The 21,020-nt window shown below is 43.5% G+C and overlaps 1 protein-coding gene across 1 annotated transcript; it reads left to right on the forward strand.

Moving 5' to 3' along the window:
• Nucleotides 1–1,347: 1,347 nt before the first annotated feature.
• LOC144581177 (thymosin beta-4-like) lies at nt 1,348–1,668 on the forward strand. Its single transcript, XM_078363878.1, has one exon. The coding sequence runs from the start codon at nt 1,382–1,384 to the stop codon at nt 1,514–1,516; it is 135 nt and encodes a 44-aa protein (XP_078220004.1). The 5' UTR covers nt 1,348–1,381; the 3' UTR covers nt 1,517–1,668.
• Nucleotides 1,669–21,020: the final 19,352 nt, after the last annotated feature.

Raw genomic sequence — 21,020 nt, forward strand, 5'->3', positions numbered from 1 at the left:
CTCCACATTTCTAACCGAGGTATCAGGTTCATCTCAATGGGACTGGTTGGACAGTGGGTGCAGCCCAAGGAGGGCAAACTGAGGCAAGGTAGGGTGTTGCCTCACAAGGGAAGTACAAGAGACTGGAGAACTCCCCCTCATACCCAAGGAAGGCCATCAGGGACTTTTCTGGGCACTCTAGCACTCCGGCTGAGATACTGTGCTTTTTCCATGGTCTTTACAGCCCAGAGACCAGGAGATTCCCACAACTGCCAATACCAGCACGGTGGGTTTCCAGCACAAAACTGGGTGGCCATTTTAGCTGATGCCTGGAACACCTGCAAGACAGAACTGCCCATTCCCCTGAAACAAAAAGGGAGCTGAAGGCAAGGGAGCCAAGTGATCTGGCTTGGCGGCTCCCACCCCCACAAAGACCAGCAAACTGAATCCCAATGGCTTGAGATTTTTGCAGCCAGCACAGCAGTTTGAGCTCAGCCTGGGATGGTCGAGCTTGGTGGGGGGAGGGGTGTCTGTCATTATTGAGGCAGTTCTAACCTTGCCTGTGTAAATGAAAGCACAAGGAAGTTTACACAGTAGCTGGGCTGAGCCCACAGCAGCTCAGCAAGTCCTCTGCAGGCAGACTGTGACTAGACTACCTCCTTGCTGGGCAGGGCATCTCTGAAAAAAGGCAGCAGGCCATTAGGGACTTATAAATAAAGTCCCACCTTCCTGGGACACAGCACCAGGGAAAAGGGGCAGTTGTGAGTCACACTTCAGCAGACTTAAACATACCTGCCCAGCAGCTCTGAAGGGAGCAGTGGAGCTCCCAGCTTAGCACTTGAGTTCCTATAAGGGACAGACTGCCTCCTCAAGTGGCTCCCTGACCCCCGTATATCCAAAGAAACACTCTGGATATACTTCATACAGGAGAGCTCTGGCTATCATCTGGCGGGTACCCTTCTGGGATGAAGCTACCAGAGGAAGGAACAGGCAGCAATACTTGCTCTTCTGCAGGCCCCGGGGATGATTCCCAGGCAAGCAGGGTCTGGAGTGGACCTCCAATATTCCTGCAGCAGAGGGGTCTGACTGTTAGAAGGAAAACTAAAAAACAGAAAGAAATAGCTTCAACATCATCAGAAAGGACATCCACTGAGAGACCCCATCTGAAAGTCATCAACTTCAAAGACCAAAGGTAGATAAAGCCACAAAGATGGGAAGAAACCAGCGCAAAAGGGTTGAAATCATCAAAACCCAGAATGCCTCTTCTCCTCCAAGGGATCACAACTCCTCACCAGCATGGGAACAAAACTGGATAAAGAATGAGTTTGGAACTCGGTGGTGGCCACTGCGCACACCAGACTTCACTTGTTTGTGCGCCTCGCTCCGCTTTTCCTCTGCAACCATGTCTGACAAACCTGATATGGCTGAGATTGAGAAATTCGATCAGCCAAAACTGAAGAAGACAGAAATGCAAGAGAAAAATCCACTGCCTTCCAAAGAGATGATTGAACAGGAGAAGCAAGCAGGTGAATCATAATGAGTCGTGTGCCGCCAATATGCACTGTATATTCCACGAGCATTGCCTTCTTATTTCACTTCTTTTAGCTGTTTAACTTTGTAAGATGCAAAGAGGTTGGATCAAGTTTAAATAGCTGTGCTGCCCATTTCACATCAAAGAACTACTGACAATGAAGGCCACGCTTGCCTCTCCCATCTGTCTATCTGGCTGGCAGGGAACAAAAGAACTTGCATGTTGGTGAAGGAAGAAGTGGGGTGGAGGAAGTGGGTTGGGACGAATGTGAAATCTAGAGTAAAGCCAAGCTGGCCCAAGATATCCTGCAGTCTGTAATGCAGTATAATCAGAGTGTCATTTTTTTTTGTTTAAATAATTTTAATTATTGGAATGCACAATTTTTTAAATATGCAAATAAAAAGTTTTAAACATTAGCCAGGCATGGGGATGCATGTCTATAGTCTCAGTTCTCAGGAGGCTAAAGCTGGAGGTTACTTGAGCCCAGGAATTTGAGGTTACATGATCATGCCACTGCTCTCCATCTGGGTCAACAGAATGAGACACTGTCTCTCTCTCTAAAAAAAATAAAGCCCACTAAGAAGCCAAAAACCAATTCTCCAAAATAAAATAGTTATCCGGAAAGGATGGCAGGGCTTTCCTCCAAAATCCTAACAGCCTGCACTTGATTCATCTATAGGGGCCTTACAAAAGCTTTGCACCGCACCTTTATCTGCTGCTGACCCTTCAAGTCTCACTAGACCAGCTGGATCAAGTAGCCCACATATCAGAACAGCTTGTATGGCAGCCAAAACCTGTTGTGGAGCCTCTCTTGGCTCCACTCGAAACTAACAGCTTTTTAGGTTACTTGACAAATGCGTCAGGAGCAGCACACCCAAGTGAGAAATTTGTTGCCTCCACAATCCAAAGAGGCTCACTAGGCATTATGCCTCTTTTTTTGGATGTGATAGGGGCCAGATACAACAACTTATCCTTTACCTTAGAAGTGATATTTCAGCATGCCTCACACCACTGGACACCTAGAAACTTCACTGAGTTGGAAGGTCCCTGATTTTTTTCCTACCCTCTGACATGCAAATTTCTCACCAATATGTTTACAGTAATTGCTACTTGTTCACTAGGTCCAGTCTGCATAGTATCATGAATTCAATGGACCAGTATGATGACTTGTGGAAAGAAGAGGCGATTAAGGACCTTGCAGAAAAAATTATGACACAGGGCCCGAGAATTGACATGCCCCTGACATAAGATAGTGAAGATGTATTTCTGGCTTTGTCAGCTGAAAGAAAACTGATTCTGGTGGTCCTTTTTATTAATAAGTATCAAGAAAAAGCATTTGCCAGATCAATAGCAACATACAAGGTAACAGGAGATATATTAATTTGCTCATCAACAAAATCACACCTGGAACAGTAACTGTAATTGGAGACAAACACCTGGTTAAGTTCATAATAATCCACTGTCATTCTCCAAGATTTATCTGCTTTCTGCACAGGTCAAGTGGGTGAGTTGAATGGGATGTGGTGGGAATCACTATCTTGCATCTTTCAAGTACTTGATGTTTGTACGAATCTCTGTTATCCCTCCAGGACCGTGGTATTGCTTTCAGTTCACTATTTTCCTATGTAGAAGCAGCTCTAGTAGCTTCCGATTAATCTTTTCTACCATAGTAGCCCTCAATCTACAATCAGGGAACCAATGTGCCAACTCTGCCAGTTGCTGAGTATGTCTATTCCAATTATGCATTCTGGAACTTGGGAAATAACCACCAAATGAGTTTGGAGATCCAGTGGACCCTCTGTGAGACAGCTGTGAGATAAAACTACATTGATCACCTGACTTTCATAAGCCCCCACTCTAGTTGGTGGACTATAGTGACATTTTGGGTCTCCTGGAATGAATGTCAGTTCAGAGTCAGTGTCCAGTAATATCCAAAATGTCTGATTATTTCTTTTTCCCCAATGCATAGCCACTTGATAAATGGCTATAGGTTCCTTTGAGGAAGTCTATGAAAAAGAGTAACAGCATAAAGTTTTGGCACTATAATAGGATTATTCCTCAAGGGGACTTGGCTTCTCCTTCATTCAAGGGGTTCTGGGTCTGTTAACTGGCTGAAGTCTGGGAGCTGATTGGACAGTGGATCTATGTTTTGGTGATTCAAGTTAGACATTGTTCATTCAAACTAGAATGCTCCTACTTATACAGGTCAAGGAAGAATTTATAAGACAGCCCATCTATTTCTTTTCTAGGGACATGATGATTAACGAGTCAGTGCCAAAGTTCTCTGAAAGTTACACTATTTTGATTATTGCTTTGACTCCACTGTTCATCACAGTAACCACACTCACCTTCTCTTTGATGATTTAGTTCCACCGTTTGCACACTGCAGGCCCAGGATCCAATTGTCTTTATTGCATTTAGGAATCCCAGTTTGGTGGCAGCAGCTCCCACTGTAATTTCTGACCTACAGAGGAAAGCAACCACAGAACTCTTCAAAGATTCTGGGGTTTCCCCTCACAAATCTATTTCTCACAGTCATGATGAAAAGCGTGTTCTCCCAATGTGGGTGAAGGGATCTTAAACAATAAATCGGCTCTAACATTCTAATCTATGTAAGCCTTCAGATCCCTTCCTTTTTAGTATACCAATGCAGTTTTGTCATTTCAACTTCATGTAGTGTAGGCCACTTTTGGTCCATGTTTCAGCCAACCAACCAAACTGTTAGAGCCCTAACACCTTGGGCTAAAACATTCAATTCACTATTTCTTCTTAGTGGACCCATATTAATAAAGTTAGCCTGATTCAACTTCCTACCCCTTCTAAAATTATCCCACACCCTTAATGTCCATTTCCACACATATTCCCCAGATTTCTGTCTGTATGAAGAAAGTCATACAGTTGCTTTTGTGTGTAGCACACCTTTAAAGGCCTCTTGGAATGTGAGCCTAACTATATGTCTAGAAGTAAAGAGGGGTTGTGGATAGGTTCTGATGAGACTCAGCAGTGCCTTGCAAGGAAACTACCTCAAGGATGGTCATTGCAGGTTCTTCAGGAAAAGCAGGGCTAACCTTTTCAGACAAGACTAGAATGCCTAGCAAAGACAACTCTGTAGAATTTAGGAGTCTGATGTCTCCATCTTCTTTGGGATCTTCTCATAGTCTCCCACTCCAATTTTCAGGATCCCATTCCTTCCCAATCAATGTCCCCTTTTTAACAAAACTTCTGCATCTTATTCCCCATTCCTCATCCCACATATCTTTACAATTGCCTTTTTCCTGGATGCTAACTTGAAAACACACTACCCTATTCATTATTTTTCCATAAACTTTCGCTCTACTGGCAGAATAGAATCTTAGGTGCTATGGTTTCAATTTGTCCTCTTCGAAATTCAGGTGTTAAAACTTAATGGCATTGTGATGGTATTAAGAGGTGAGGCTTTTAAGAGATGATTAGGTCATGGGAGCACCTCCCTATGTGAATGGGATTAAGTCCCTTATAAAAGAAGCTTCAAGAATTGCTCACTTGTACGCCCTTCTGCCTTCTGCCATGTGAGGACATATTATTCCTTTCCTCTGGTGGATGCAGCAAGAAGGCCCTCACAAGACAATTGAACCTGCCAGCACCTTGATCTTGGACTTCCCAGCCTCCAGATCTGTAAGAAAATACATTTCTTTTGTTTGTAAATTACCCAGTTTCAGGTATTCTGTTATAGAAGCACAAATGAACTAAGACAGGTTGTAAGGTGGTATATGGAAAGTACAATGTCCATCTCTAGTCCCCAGTTCCCAAGCACCAACTAGAAAATTTCACAATCACTAGCCAAGTGTTCAGAGGGTTGGTGTCCATGACCAAGCTTTTTTGTGTTCTCTCTATGCTATACTTACTTTGTAGTAGTCTAAAACGCAAACTCTTAGTAGGCTGGTAAGGGACAAAAGCAATTTTTCTCAGCCAGCAGATTATAGTTGGTACAGTAAAATTTCATTTTATATTCAGGCCTGATTCTAGAGGAGATTCAAAATTTAAGGGAAAATTACATATAGTCAAAATTATCCTTGAAAATCATTTATGAAGGCTCCATGTTAAATATCTACATAATGCTTATCAATGAGGTCGGTGTTGGAACAGATCCCTGTTTCTTCAATTAAGCAGCAGATTAAGTAGCTGGCTTGTGGTTATGACCCTTATTGCATGAAAATTAAATATACTTAAACACTAGTAACTCACGCAATGTGATGAAATACACTATAAGAAGTACACAGAAACTGAAATCATCCAATTGAACAGCAGATTTAAGTCTCCCAACCTTCACCCACTCTGGGACATAGACTTAGTGGAATGGTAGGCAGATTCACTCCAATTATTATTTCCATATGTGTGTATGATGTGACTCCACCATCAAGAGGAAGTCACAGGCCCCCAAAAGGGTACATTTGGGGACAAGGTCAGAAAGAGCCTTTCCAGTTGGAATGCTCAAGAAATCAACAGAAAATGGAGATTAGCAAAAGGTAGTCAACCTGGAGGGATGTTGTGTGTTTATAATATTGCTACTTGAGTGTTTTCCATATTTCTATAAAGGAGAGTATACATCTTCTAAACATAATCGAAAACACCAGGTACTTTCCATGTTCAATCTGGCTGATTCTGAAGTAGAAACAACTGGAATAGAATTATTTGGTTGGGGGGATGTGCAGAGAGTTGTCTTGCATTCAACTGTAACAAGGATGAGGTAATTGTTATGTTGTCATAACAAAAGAAAAGTTTGCACAGAATCTCAAAAAAATAGAGTCCTAACCCAAGAATTTGTCATTGTTGATCAGCCCTGTGCAAGGAAGAGACCATTGTATGTAGCAATCTAAGTCTTGGTTCCTAAGGAGGTATATTCTCCTTTATAGCAGAAACCTCTCTCAGGCTTCTTCATGCTCTGCAGCAACTATCTGTAAAGATTACTTAATCCCTTTTGCTCAGAGTCCAACTGCACCTAGCCTCTTCTGATTGCTATAATAATAGATAACATTTTTTTAGTGTATACTATGTTGCAGGCCTAGTCATAGGTTTGACCCAACACACTAAACAGGCTGCTAGTCATTTTATTTCACTAGTATAACTTCTTCTTGTGTTTAAATCTTTTTTTTTTTTTTTTTGAGATGAAGTCTCTCTGCTGCCCAGTTGGAGGTCAGTGGCAAGATCTTGGCTCATTTCAACCTCCACCTCCTGGGTTTAAACTATTCTCATGCCTCAGTCTCCCAAGTAGCTAAGATTACAGGCATGTGCCACCATGCCTGGCAAATTTTTCAGTATTTTCAATAAAGACAGGGTTTTGTCATGCTGGCCAGGCTGAATTTGAGCTCCTGGCCTCAAGTGATCTGCCGCCTTGGCCTCCCAAATTGCTGGGATTACAGGTGTGAGCCACCACACCCATCCCATTTTAAATCTTTGTTTTCCTCACTCTTAAGGAACTGAAAACCGAGAACAGTTACTGAGGAAGCAGAGACCTTTGGGGCTTGTTCTCAGATACATGCCCTCTGCTTGGCCACTGAGTAAATCCCTTTTGGAGTGACTGTGTACTTCAGGTGACCCATTAAACTATCTCCCATTTTCCACTTCCATTCTCATAGGGATGGGATCCTTAAAGTGAATGTGGAATATAACTGCTGTTCCAACCCTAGACCTAACTCAATTGGCCCAAGGAGGAGCACCTGACTGTTTTGAAGCTTTTTCCAAAAATTTGAAATTTCAGGGGAAAGAGAGAGAGAGAGAGAGAGAGAGAAGGGAAAGACTTTTTTTCCTGTAGCAATACTGCCTTGGCAGTATGGGCAAGCTATTTTCCTATGTTTTCTAAGAAGCAGAGAAAGCTGCTCATCACAGAGGATCAAACAAGGAGAAAAATAAAGAGAAGAATAAATGATGTTGCCTGTTGTCTGAGTTTTTAAAGACTTTGAAGTTGCCTGTTCTAGTCCATTTCTGTGGTCCAGTAACTTGTTTAACCTTGGGTTTTGTAAGATACCCTGACTTATAATAAATTTCCCTATTTGCCTAAGGTTATATTGGTTTCTGTTATTTGTAGCTGAAGACCAGTAGTACAGACACCTTATTCAGGTTGATCATTATGCCTAAATTCATGGACCAATTTTCTTTCAATTAATTGTCTTTTATCACTTCATTCAGAACAATGTCCAAGAAAGCCCAATATCCTACCTGCTTCAGTCTATTTCCAGGCCATTTCTTTCCACTGGCTGACATGCCACTGTTCAGTTATTACTCTTGCCTGCACCCAAGAGGTTGAGTCAGAGCCAAACCACAAGTCAGTGACAGCAAAGTAGCTGCATTTATTTCCATTCTGTAGCAGTAGATAATTTATATATGTATTTAGTGTGAGTTGAGAGATTTTGTAGAGAAAGTGGAAAGACGAGGAGTTCCAGAGTGAACATAGACACCAAGTCAGTAGAGGAATGAAACACATTTATCAGATAATTTTTAGAATCTCACCCAGGGAGGTCAAAGGGGATAGAGCAGGATCACTAGTTCAGTTCTCCAGAAATCAAGTTGCTATGATAGGCAAAATGCTTTATGGTGCATAGGTTTGCTTCTAAGGCAGGGAGGGAAGAAATATAACAGAGCTAAAGAGTAAGTAACCAGACAAGATAGGCAGTTCAGGGCAGGGAAATGGGAGGTGAGTAGGTAGGCGGTACTAGATGATGAGATGAGAATCATTCACTCATTGAAAAGTAACAGGAATGGACCACAGCAAGATTGGAGTAAGGGATATTTTGGGCTTCAAGGTGAACCTACAGACTTATTGCAGGAGTTTAAGGTCTTCATTATAATGACTTCGCTATGCTTTTAATGCATGCTTCTTTCCATTCCACTATCACATGACTGCCTCTAATTACTCTAATTACTCATGGTTACTAACAAATCTTCCTGTACATGGCCTATCATGACTTCTTCAGCCTCAACTATATCTCATGACTGTTTAGCTGCAATAATTCACTGTTTGGCCCAGATGCGGTGGCTTACGTGTGTAATCCCAGCACTTTGGGAGGCTGAGGCAGGTGGATCACGAGTTCAAGAGTTCGAGACTAGCCTGACTAACACAGTGAAACCCTTTGTCTACTAAAAATAAAAAAATTAGCCAGGCATGGTGGCATGTGCCTGTAATCCCAGCTACTCAGGAGGCTGAGGAAGGAGAATCTCTTGAACCAGGGAGGCGCAGGTTACAGTGAGCTGAGATCACACCATTGCAGTCCAGCCTGGGTGACAAAGCAAGACTGTTTAAAAAAAAAAAAAAATTCACTATTTTCGTTGTTGTCATTTTCTGTTTCATATTTTACATTTAAGAAAGAGAGAATCTGATTGGCCTAGCTAATTTTTTCAAGCCAGCCCATACAGGCCAGCTTACATCCTTAGAACAGGTCTTTCTCTCTACCCTACCACAAAAATTTACCTGTGGTTGGGGGGAAGGAGGATAGGCAGAATCATATGGTAAAAAATGTGGCTATGTAGGCAGCATCAGCTTTGGGCAAGGCCATTTTACTTAGAATACAGTGTGGGTAAAACTTGTACTTTAATATATCCATGAAAGAAAATTACAGAAGTCCACAAGAGACTAAGGCAGTGGTATCTAACATGAGATACAAAGAAAGTGGCTGAGGCACTGGTGTCCACAGCAAAGGAACACTGGGAGTCAATCTAAGCCTGAGAAAGGGCCTCAGATCTGTACAGTAGAAAGGCTATGGCTCCCTTACAGGGAAACTTATTATACAACTACTTTGGGCCAGACACTTTACATTTACTCACTCATATGTCTGGTCTCATTTCATCCTTAAAGAGTAATTATTTTTAATCAAATTATATAAATGAAGAAACTGAAACTTGAAGAGTAACAGTAACAGCAAACTATCTAAACTAATGAACAAATAATTGACAAAGAGAAGATGTAAGCCTAGGGAGCATAAACACTATTCTACATGTTCTTGTTAGAGAGCAGGAAGCCCATATAGATGGGTATAGATAGTGATCTTCTTTTTCGAGATAGGCCCCCAATTAGAAAGTCATACAAATGTCCTGGGGAGTTAAGCTAGTCTTCTGGGGCCATCTGAGTTGCCATGGGAAATTGGGCAATTCATTTAAGCCCTAGCAATAAACCAGATAAGGAAGGATCAGAGACTTGGGGAATGCATGCTATGAGAGAGAAGATATGTGATAACAATTATTTAAAAAATGACCATCTGCTTTCCCCTCCAATAACAGCTCAAAGAATCCTTCCTTTGGTGGCCCGTGGGCATAAAGCAAAGCCCTGGAAATTAGCCCTCAGTGATGAAAATTTTATTTAATTATGAGAGAAGGATTGAGAAAGTGGAGCACAAGCATGCTCATTTTGGAGTTTTTCCTCCATGTTAAGGGGGAGAGGAACACAGAAGACAATCACTCATACTCCCACATAAAGGCAGATCTGAGACGCGTACTTCCTCTTTCACGTGCTCTCCATGGGGCAGGCCAGGGGGTGCACAAGGACTGTGGCTCAGCTTCTGCTGCCTTCCATGCCTCCATCTTAGGGCTGTAGTGCCACTCCCAAATAGTGCCTTCATTGGGTGATAGAGTGGGCATGGAAATTGCAGATGCTGACAGCAGAAGCAGAAAGCAGGGAAGAAGAGAGATGTGCTCACCTCCCTACTTTCTGTGAAGTAGGGTGGAAAGGGACTTGCAGAAGCATTCAAAATCCACATTCAGCTCCCCCCAGGCCTCAATTCCCCTACTGTAACCCAGCATGAGAGCAGTTGCCTCCCACGGTGGGGGGAGAAGGTCATTTTTGATGAGGGACATAGGAACACCTGTGAACTGTAATTTGTCCACGCACAGGTGTTCGGAGGGGATTTCTGACGTTTTTTTTTTTTTTTTCCGGGAGTGCACGGTGGTCTATGTCCAGATATGCTGCGGGGAAGAATGAAAGGAGTGTGGGAGGAGGTGGCGAATGAGGCAGGGAGCTGGAAGATCCCAGACTGACAGGAGGAAACTCTGCCTTTGCAAGGCCTAAGGCAAACAGATCTGTGAGGCTGCCCCCGCTCCCAGGAGAGTCCACCTTAGGGGACAGAGGGTGTATGTGAAAGCTGGGGGGAGGAGTGAAGGTGGTTGTCCATCCTCTCCTTCACCCACCACTAGGCAAGCGCAGAAGGAAGCGAGTCGGTGGAGACTAGGGTAGAGGAGTATAGGAGAGGAGCAAACTGAGGAAGGCGGCTCTTCGCGTCAGTCTGGCCCTTCTCACCACTCTTGAGGAGGCTGGCTCCGTCCAGGCTTGGAGGAGGGTTCTCGAGCCTAGGAAATCCCGCTTGCTCCCTTGTGCGACTGGGAACTGTGAGATGGGGGAGCAGGCCTGAGCTGGGAGCTCCTACTAGCATGGTTTATCCCCGGAGTTCTGGAAGAGTTTTTATGGAGACTGTGGGGAAGAAGCGCTTGAAGGGTGGGCCAAGTCTTTGGCAGAAAGCAGCCCCACTGGGCCGGACCAGGGTTGGAGGTTGCAGAAGACGGCGGAGGAGGATGGCTGCTGCCCCGGAGGGAGGGCTTCCTGGAGGCCGAACCCGCCCTCAGCCTCTTCATCCTGGCCCGCCTCGAGTCTGTCTCATGCAGGTCTTTCGCTAGCAGCGGCCTCATCCCGCCCTTGGGGCGCTAGGGACCGGGCCGGTCGGGAGAGAATAGGGGGCCGCTGCTTGTACGGGGTCCTCGAACCGGCCCAGCCCGGTTCACCTCGAGGCCTCCGGACCGAGCGCTGGGAATGGGGCGTCGCCACCGCTGCGGCCCCTGGTGTCGGTGGCGGGAGCAGGGAGAGAGAGGGCGGGGGATCGAGGAGGAGCTGAGCTCCGACAAGCGGCAGCTGCTGTCTGTCCGTCCGGCTCGCCGACAGTTTGGCAGGGCCCGAGACTAGGTCTTCCGCCCCCTTCCCCTAGGCGGGAAGGGCGGTTGTCCTGGGCGGGCGGATTCCCGTCTGAGTAGCTGGGACAGATGCGTTTCCGTGGCGCGGCTCCCGGGTTATTACCCCACCCCACCCCCCACTCTCCGCTTCCCCGCCCAAGGTGGCCCGAGGCCGGCGGCAGGACCAGAGCGACGAGGGCCATCTGCATCCCCAGGCAGTCCCGGAGTGTGGAATGGGCATGGGGACCTGGCGGGAAATAGTGTCGATTAGCACCCCCAGTCCCAGATGCCAGGGCCCAGTCGTTGCGAGGTCAGTGGAGGGAGGGTGTGTGGTGGGAAAGGAGAGTAGAAGTGCAACCTTCTTTTCCCCTCCCCTGGCATTCCAGTGTGTTAACGTTTAGCAGGTGGGCTCGGCGCGGTCTCTGCGGGAGCTAGAGTTGCGAGAAGATGCCTCCAGGAAGTGTCATCCCGCCGGTCTCCAGTCCCCGGTCTCCGCGGCGGGGACACAGGCTCTGGCGGGAGCGAGGGAGCGAGGAGACCCACGACAGGTGCTGTCTGTCCGCTGGTCTGACAGGCCCGGGCGGGAGTGCGGCCCGGCTCGGTGCTGCTCTCTCCTCCCCCTCAGCTGGACGCGGACTCTGACACTAGTTAGCGTGAGCAATCGACTAATTTTATCCGGCTGGGGCTCAGCAGGAAACCAACGCCGAGGCGCGGTAGTTCTTCCGGGAGACTTTCGCCCCCGGGAGGATCGTCGTGGGGAGAGGAAGGGGGGTTGGGGGTGGGATTCCTGCCGCCTCCGGTTCACTGGGGGCGGGTGGCTCCTGCTCTGCCTCACAGAGGACAGAATTTTGGCGCTAAGTTAGACATTCCTTTGGCCTTTGTGTGAGGAATGGAGGCCAGAGCCTGTTCTTGCGGCATGCGGGTTCATACTGAGATCTTGAAGAGGAAAAGGTGTCCTCGAAATATCTTCTGTAGAGGGCTGAGGCATAAGAATCCTCCCTGTCTAAAGGTGTAGCTCTGCACTCTACTGTGTTGATAAGACAGAAGTGATGCTCTCACCTGAATCTGTCAGGCACCTCCATAAGCTAGGTAACGCGGTGGTTTGAGAACAAGACTAGCAGTCTGAAGAGAGGAGTGTAGACCACTTGTCCTGGGAGGAGAGAAGCAGAAAGTGGACACTGGAACACAAGACGAGGGGGATGATCCAGAATAATAAGCGGGAAGGGTCCTGCACAGTTAGAGAAAATGGCCTGTTGCAATGCTTGCAACCTTCCTTTGGGAGGGCTGGCTGTTTTAAAGAGCTAGCAGAAATATAAGCACCACCTCCCTTCCAGGTTACCTGCCTCATATTGAGCTAGGCCACACATCCCTGGGCTTCACCCGTGAAAGGCCTGTATCCGTTTCTGAAGGGATTCTTGGCTTGGGAGAGGTGAGAACTGCTGACACTATTTCAGATCCTCCTAATCCTTCCCAATGGACTAATCCTAGAACTACCCAGGTGGTAGCTAAGAGGAGCCCTGTACTTCTTTTGCTTTCCAAATGAAAACAGCGTTATTGCTTGTTTTGATCATAAAAATAATATAGTACATAAAGTATTGTTTAGTGCAAATAGAAATATGTGGGAAAGTGTGGATACAATTCTGTATCCCCTGCTTTTTTTGTAAAGCAATAACCTAAAAAACACCCTGAATGTATGTGTATATATCTATGTAGATCTGTGTAGGATTTTAGGAATACAGAGAAATATGTGGAAGGACACAGGTTTTATAGATAGGTTATCTATTGTAGGATAAGGGTCATGCTGACTTGGAAGGGAGACAGCAAATAAAAAATGAAAAAAGCCTCATTAGAAAAGGCATATATGTGATCACATTTATGAATTTACATTACAAAGATGATGATTCATTGTGGAAGCCAAACCCAATATATCTAAGTATAAGAATTAAGTAAAGAGATCTCCAAATCCCAACTCCCAGCAATAACCTCTAATAACATTTGGTATGTTTTTCCGGATAGACATACTGTTCTATGTCCCACTTTTGCATTTTTAAGGAAAATTTTTATTGAAGTATATCATACATACAGAGAAATGCACAAATCATAAGTGTACACCTCAATGATGTTTTACAATGTTAAGTCACGCCTATTACCAGTAATCTCCCTGTGGCTCCTTCTAATCACATTCCCCTCCCTGAAGGGTAACCACTATTCTGACTTCTAAAAGCACAGGTTAGTTTTGCCTGGATTTGTACTTTTTATAAGCTGAATCATATGTATAATATTTTGTCTACATTATTTTGCTTGAGGTTGTAGGTTTTTTAAAAAATTCATTTATGGTGTGTAGCAATAGCTCTTTTTTGCCTCTTTGCCAAAGAAAATTCCATTACTTGAATATATTGGTTTATTCATCCATTCTGTTGTTGATAGGCATTTGGGTTGTTTTGTAGTTTTTGGATATTATGAAGATGTCATGAACATTTTTGTACCTAATCACATTTCTATTTCATATATACCTAAGAATGGAACTTCTGAATTTTATAGTATGCTTTCATTTTCAGCTCTAGTAGCTATTACCAGTTTTCCAAAGTGGTTATACCAGTTTACACTCTGATGAGAGGTGAGTGAATTTTCTACTTGCTCCAGGACCTTGATAATACTTGGTATTTGTTTTGTTGTTGTTGTTGTTGTTTTGTTTTGTTTTTTGAGATGGAGTCTTACTCTGTTGCCCAGGCTGGACTGCAGTGGTGCATTCTCGACACACTGCAACCTCTGCCTCCTGGGTTCAAGCAATTCTTCTGCCTCAGCCTCCTGAGGAGTAGCTGGGACTACAGGCGTGCATCACCATTCCCAGCTAATTTTCGAATTTTTAGTAGAGACGGGGTTTCACCATATTGGCCAGGCTGGTCTCAAACTCCTTTTGATCTGCCCACCTCTGCCTCCCAAAGTGCTGGGATTACAGGTGTGAGCCACTGTACCTGGCCAATATTTGGGGTTTTAAAAAATCTATTCTGATAGGGGTACACTGTTACCTCCATTTGGTTTGAATTTGCATTTCCATGATGATTAATGAGATCAAACACTTTTCTATATGTTAATTGGACATGAATATATATTCTTTCCTGAAGTGCATTTTCAATTTTTTAAAATTTTTATTCTTGGTGGGTACATAGCAGGTGTATATATTTATGGGGTAAATGGGATACTTTGATAAAGGCACATAATATGTAATAGTCACATCAGAGTAAATAGTGTATCTATCAACTCAACCATTTATCCTTTATGTTACAAACAATCCAATTACACTCTTTTAATTATTTTAAAGTATTATTGACTATAGTAATTCTGTTGTGCTATCAAATACTAGATCTCATTCAGTCTCTCTATTTTTTTGTACCCATTAACTATTCCCACTTCTCCCGCCAAACCCCCACTACCCTTCCCAGCCAATGGTAGCCATCATTCTACTCTCTATCTCCATTGGTTCAATTGTTTTAATTTTAACTCCCACAAATAAGTGAGAACATGTAAGTTTGTCTTCCTGTGCCTGGTTTATTTCACTTAACATAATGATCTCCAGTTCCATCCATGTTGTTGTGAATGATAGAATCTCATTATCTTCTTATGGCTGAATATTACTCCATTGTGTATATGTACCACATTTTCTTTATCCATTCATCTGTTGATGGACACTTAGGTTGCATCAAATCTTGGCTACTGTAAATAGTGCTACAATGAAAATGGGAGTGTAGATATCTCTTAGATATACTGATTTTCTTTCCTTTGGGAATATACCCAGCATTGGGATTGCTGGATCATATAGTAGCTCTATTTTTAGTTTTTTTGTGGAGTTTCCAAACTGTTCTCCATAGTGGTTGTACTAATTTACATTCCCACCAACAGTGAACAAGCAATCCCTTTTCTCCAAATTATCACCAGCATGTATTACTGCTTGTCCTTTGAATAAAAGCCATCTTAACTGGGGTGAGATGATAGCTGACTGTACTTTTGATTTGCATTTCTCTGATGATCAGTGATGTTGAGCACATTTTCATATACCTGTTTGCCATTTGTATTTCTTGAGAAATATCTATTCAGATCTTTTGCCCATTTAAAATCAGATTATTAATTTTATTTCTTTTTTTTTAAATTTTATTTCTTATAGAGTTGAACTCCTTATATGTTTTGGTTATTAAACTCTTGTCAGATGGATAGTTTGCAAATATTTTCTTCCATTCTGTGGGTTGCTTCTTCACACTGTTGATTGTTTTCTTTGCTGTGCAGAAGCTTTTTAACTTGATATTATCCCATTTTTTCATTTTCACTTTGGTTGTCTATGCTTGTTTGATATTTCACAAGAAATGTTGGCCCAGGCCAATGTCCTGGAGAATTTCTTGAGTGTTTTCTTGTAGTTGTTTCATAGTTTGAGGTCTTAGATTTAAGTCTTTAATCCATTTTGATTTGATTTTTGTATACAGTAAGAGATAGGTGTCTCCTTTCATTTTTCTGCATATAGATATCCAGTTTGACCAGCACCACTTATTGAAGAGACTATCCTTTCCCCAATGTATGTTGGGGCCTCTGTTGGCACCTTTGTTGAAAACAAATTCACAGTAGATGTATGAATTTGTTTCTGAGTTCTCTTTTGTCTCATTGGTCTATATGTCTATTTTTATGCCAATACTATGTTATTTTGGTTACTATATCTCTGTAGTGTAATTTGAAGTTGGGTAATGTGATTCCTCCAGTTTTGCTCTTTTTGCTCAGGATAGGCTTTTTTGGATCTTTTGTGGTTCTATATAAGTTTTAGGATTTTTTTTTTCTGTTTCTGTTGGAGAATGTCATTGGCATTTTGATAGAGATTGCATTAAATCTGTAGATTGCTTTGGGTAGTATGGACATTTTAACAATATTGATTCTTCCAATCCATGAACATGGAACATCTTTTAATTTCTTTGTGTCCTCTTTAATTTCTTGCATCGGTGAGGGACTCAAGATGGAGCTGTGAGAACAACCCAGGATTGAAGCTCTCGCTGGACGCATGGAGAGGGTGAGTCGGGGAAGCATTTCCAGACGGATCTTAGTTGCCCACAGAACGGGGAAATTCCCAGGTATAAAAGAGACGCGGGACGCCAGGCAGAGGTCTCCGCTGGCGTAGCCGGCAGCCGGTGCGGCTCCGGCCCGCGCCGGAGCGCAGAGGCGCTCCACAGCACTCCATACAAAAGCGCACTGTTACGGGTGCCCTGTTGAACCGGCAAACTAAGACCCGAGAGGGCTGAACTTGAGACTGAACGGGTCTTGAACTGTGACCCAGCCCAGGAAATCCCAGGGACTCAGCATTTGGGGGAGCGCAGTGCGACAAACAAAACGGCGATTCCAAACGCTCCCGGTGAATAGGTTTTTTTTTTTTAAAGTGCAGCTCCGCGGGGGAGGGGCGTCAGCCATTACCGAGGCAATCAGCCCCTACTGAGGTACACGCCCATTGATGATGCAGCCTGCCGCTGCCGCCGAGGCAACCCGGTACAACAGAGAGACTCCGCCACAGGGTGTAGCCTGAGGAAACAGGGCGGAGACCACAGCAGAAGGGCGGAGCCTGCAGGAAAAGGGCGAAACTCATACCAGCAGGGCGGAGCCTCGGCAGGCAAAAAGTGACTAGACTGCCTCCTAGCTGGGCAGGACAGTGAGGCGGACACTCACAAGGAAAGCCCCAACCCCCCCCAGACAGAGCATCTGAGGAAAAAAAGGGGTTTTCTTACGAGTTAGGTTGCAGCAGAACTAAACATAGCAGCCTAGCAACCCTGAATGAACAACAGAGCTCACAGCTCAGCACTTGAGCTCCTACAGACTGTCTCCTCAAGCAACTCCCTGACCCCTCTATATCCATAAGACTGACATTCGGCAGACATCATCCTGGGACAAAGATAGCAGAAAAAGAAACTGGTAGCATCCCTCGCTGTTCCGCAGCTGCTACAGGTGCACCCCAGACAAGCAGGGCCTGGAGTGGACCTCAGCAGTCGTACAGCGAAGGGGCTAGACTGGTAGAAGGAAAACCAAGTAACAGAAATATTCCATCATCAACAATCTGGGTGTCCACTCAGAGATCCAATCAAAAAGTCAGTAACTACACAGACGACAGGTGGATGAATCCACAAAGATGGGAAGAAACCAGCGCAAAAAGGAGGAAAACACCCAAAACCAGAACACCTCGCCACCTAGAAAGGACCAAAACTCCTCACCAGCAAGGGAACAAAGCTGGACGGAGAATGACTGTGACGAAATGATGGAATTAGACTGCAGAAGGTGGATAATGAGAAACTTTTGTGAGCTAAAAGAACATGTTTTAAATCAACGTAAAGAAAGTAACAACCTTGAAAAAAGATTTGAGGAAATGATAACAAGAATGGATACCTTAGAGAGGAATATGAATGAATTAAAGGTGCAGAAAAACACAATACGAGAACTTCACGAAGCATGCACAAGTTTCAATAGCCGAATTGACCAAGCAGAAGAAAGAATATCAGAAGTCGAGGAACAACTCAATGAAATAAAACGAGAAACCAAGATCAGAGAAAAAAGCGCAAAAAGGAATGAACAAAGTCTCCAAGAAATGTGGGACTATGTGAAGAGACCTAACCTACGTTTGATAGGCGTACCAGAATGTGATGAAGAGAATGAATCCAAGCTGGAAAATACTCTGCAGGACATTATCCAGGAAAATTTCGCCCACCTAGCAAGACAGGCCAACACTCAAATGCAGGAAATACAGAGAACACCACAGAGATAATCCACAAGAAGAGCAACCCCAAGGCACATAATCGTCAGATTCAACAAGGTTGAAATAAAGGAGAAAATACTAAGGGCAGCCAGAGAGAAAGGTCGGGTCACCCACAAAGGGAAGCCCATCAGACTCACAGCAGATCTCTCGGCAGAAACTCTACAAGCCAGAAGAGAGTGGGGGCCAATATTCAACATTCTTCAAGAAAAGAACTTTCAACCCAGAATTTCATATCCAGCCAAACTGAGCTTCAGAAGTGAAAAAAAAATAAAATCCTTTGCGAACAAGCAAGCACTCAGAGATTTTGTCACCACCAGGCCTGCTTTACAAGAGCTCCTAAAAGAGGCACTACACATAGAAAGGAACAACCAGTATCAGCCATTCCAAAATCACACTAAATGCTAAAGAGCATCAACATAATGAAGAATCTACAACAACTAACGGGCAAAACAGCCAGCTAGCATCAAAATGGCAGTGTCAAACTCACATATAACAATATTAACCCTAAATGTAAATGGACTAAATGCACCAATCAAAAGACACAGACTGGCAAATTGGATAAAAAGCCAAAACCCAGCAGTGTGCTGTATCCAGGAAACCCATCTCACATGCAAGGATACACAAAGGCTCAAAATAAAGGGATGGAGGAAGATTTACCAAGCAAATGGAGAGCAAAAGAAAGCAGGAGTTACAATCCTCATCTCTGATAAAATAGACTTTAAAGCAACAAACATCAAAAGAGACAAAGAAGGCCATTACATAATGGTAAAAGGATCGATAAAACAAGAAGAGCTAACGATCCTAAACATATATGGACCCAATACAGGAGCACCCAGATACATAAGGCAAGTTCTTAACGACTTACAAAGAGACTTAGACTCCCACACAATAATAGTGTGAGACTTTAACACTCCACTGTCAATATTAGACAGATCGACCAGACAGAAAATCAACAAGGATATCCAGGGCTTGAACTCAGACCTGGAACAAGCAAACCTGATAGACGTTTACAGAACTCTCCACCCCAAATCCACAGAATATACATTCTTCTCAGCACCACATCATACCTACTCTAAAATTGACTACATAATTGGAAGTAAAGCACTGCTCAGCAAATGCAAAACAACTGAAATCATAACAAACAGCCTCTCAGACCATAGTGCAATCAAGTTAGAACTCAGAATACAGAAACCAACCCAGAACTGCACAGCTTCATGGAAACTGAACAACTGGCTCCTGAATGTTGACTGGATAAACAGCGATATGAAGGCAGAAATAAAGAAGTTCTTCGAAACCAATGAGAACGAAGACACAACATGCCAGAACCTCTGGGACACATTTAAAGCAGTCTCTAGAGGAAAGTATATAGCAATAAGTGCCCATATGAGAAGAATGGAGAGATCCAAAATTGACACCCTATCGTCAAAATTGAAAGAGCTAGAGGAGCAAGATCAAAAAAACTCAAAACCCAGCAGAAGACAAGAAATAACTAAGATCAGAGCTGAACTGAAGGAGATTGAGACACGAAAAACCCTCCAAAAAATCAATAAATCCAAGAGCTGGTTTTTTGAAAAGATCAACAAAATAGGCAGACCACTAGCCAGATTGATTAAAAAGAAAAGAGAGAACAACCAAATAGATGCAATAAAAAATGATAAAGGGGAAATCACCACAGATTCCACAGAAATTCAAACCATTATCAGAGAATATAACAAACAACTCTATGCACATAAACTAGTAAACCTGGAAGAAATGGATAAATTCCTGGACTCCTGTGTCCTCCCAAGCCTAAAACAGGAGGAAGCTGAAACTATGAATAGACCAATAACAAGGTCAGAAGTCGAGGCAGCAATTAAGAGCCTACCACACAAAAAAAGCCCAGGTCCAGACGGGTTCACAGCCGAATTCTACCAGACACACAAGGAGGAGCTGGTACCATTTCTTCTGAAACTATTCCAAATAATCCAAAAAGAAGGAATCCTACCCAAATCTTCTACGAGACCAATATCATCCTGATACCAAAACCCGGCAGAGACCCAACAAGAAAAGAAAACTTCAGGCCAATATCCATGATGAACATAGATGCAAAAATCTTCAATAAAATATTGGCAAGCCGATTGCAACAGCAAATCAAAAAACTTATTCATCATGATCAAGTAGGATTCATCCCAGGGATGCAAGGCTGGTTCAACATACGCAAGTCTATCAACGTAATTCACCACATAAACAGAACCAAAAACAAAAACCACATGATTATCTCAATTGATGCAGAGAAGGCATTTGACAAAATTCAACAGCCCTTTATGCTAAAAACCCTCAATAAACTCGGTATCGATGGAACGTATCTCAAAGTAATAAAAGCTATTTATGACAAACCAACAGCCAATATCATACTGAATGGCCAAAAACTGGAAGCATTCCCTTTGAAATTCGGCACTAGACAAGGATGCCCTCTTTCACCACTCCTATTCAATATAGTACTGGAAGTTCTAGCCAGAGCAATCAGGCAAGAAAAAGACATAAAGGGTATTCAAATAGGAAAGTTGGAAGCCAAATTGTCTCTATTTGCAGACGACATGATAGTATACCTAGAAGACCCCATTGCCTCAGCCCAAAAACTCCTGAAACTGATAAGCAACTTCAGCAAAGTCTCAGGATATAAAATCAATGTGCAAAAATCACAAGTTTTCCTCTACACCAATAACAGACTTAAAGAGAGCCAAATCAAGAATGAACTGCCATTCACAATTGCTACAAAAAGAATAAAATACCTTGGAATACAACTCACAAGGAACGTAAGGGACCTCTTCAGGGAAAACTACAAACCACTGC

Source organism: Callithrix jacchus, chromosome X (genome assembly GCF_049354715.1).
Source record: "Callithrix jacchus isolate 240 chromosome X, calJac240_pri, whole genome shotgun sequence".
Taxonomy (NCBI): domain Eukaryota; kingdom Metazoa; phylum Chordata; class Mammalia; order Primates; family Cebidae; genus Callithrix; species Callithrix jacchus.

What these genes read in the sequence shown, in the direction of transcription:
- LOC144581177 (XM_078363878.1), top strand. Translation starts at nt 1,382, where the DNA reads ATGTCTGACAAACCTGATATGGCTGAGATTGAGAAATTCGATCAGCCA.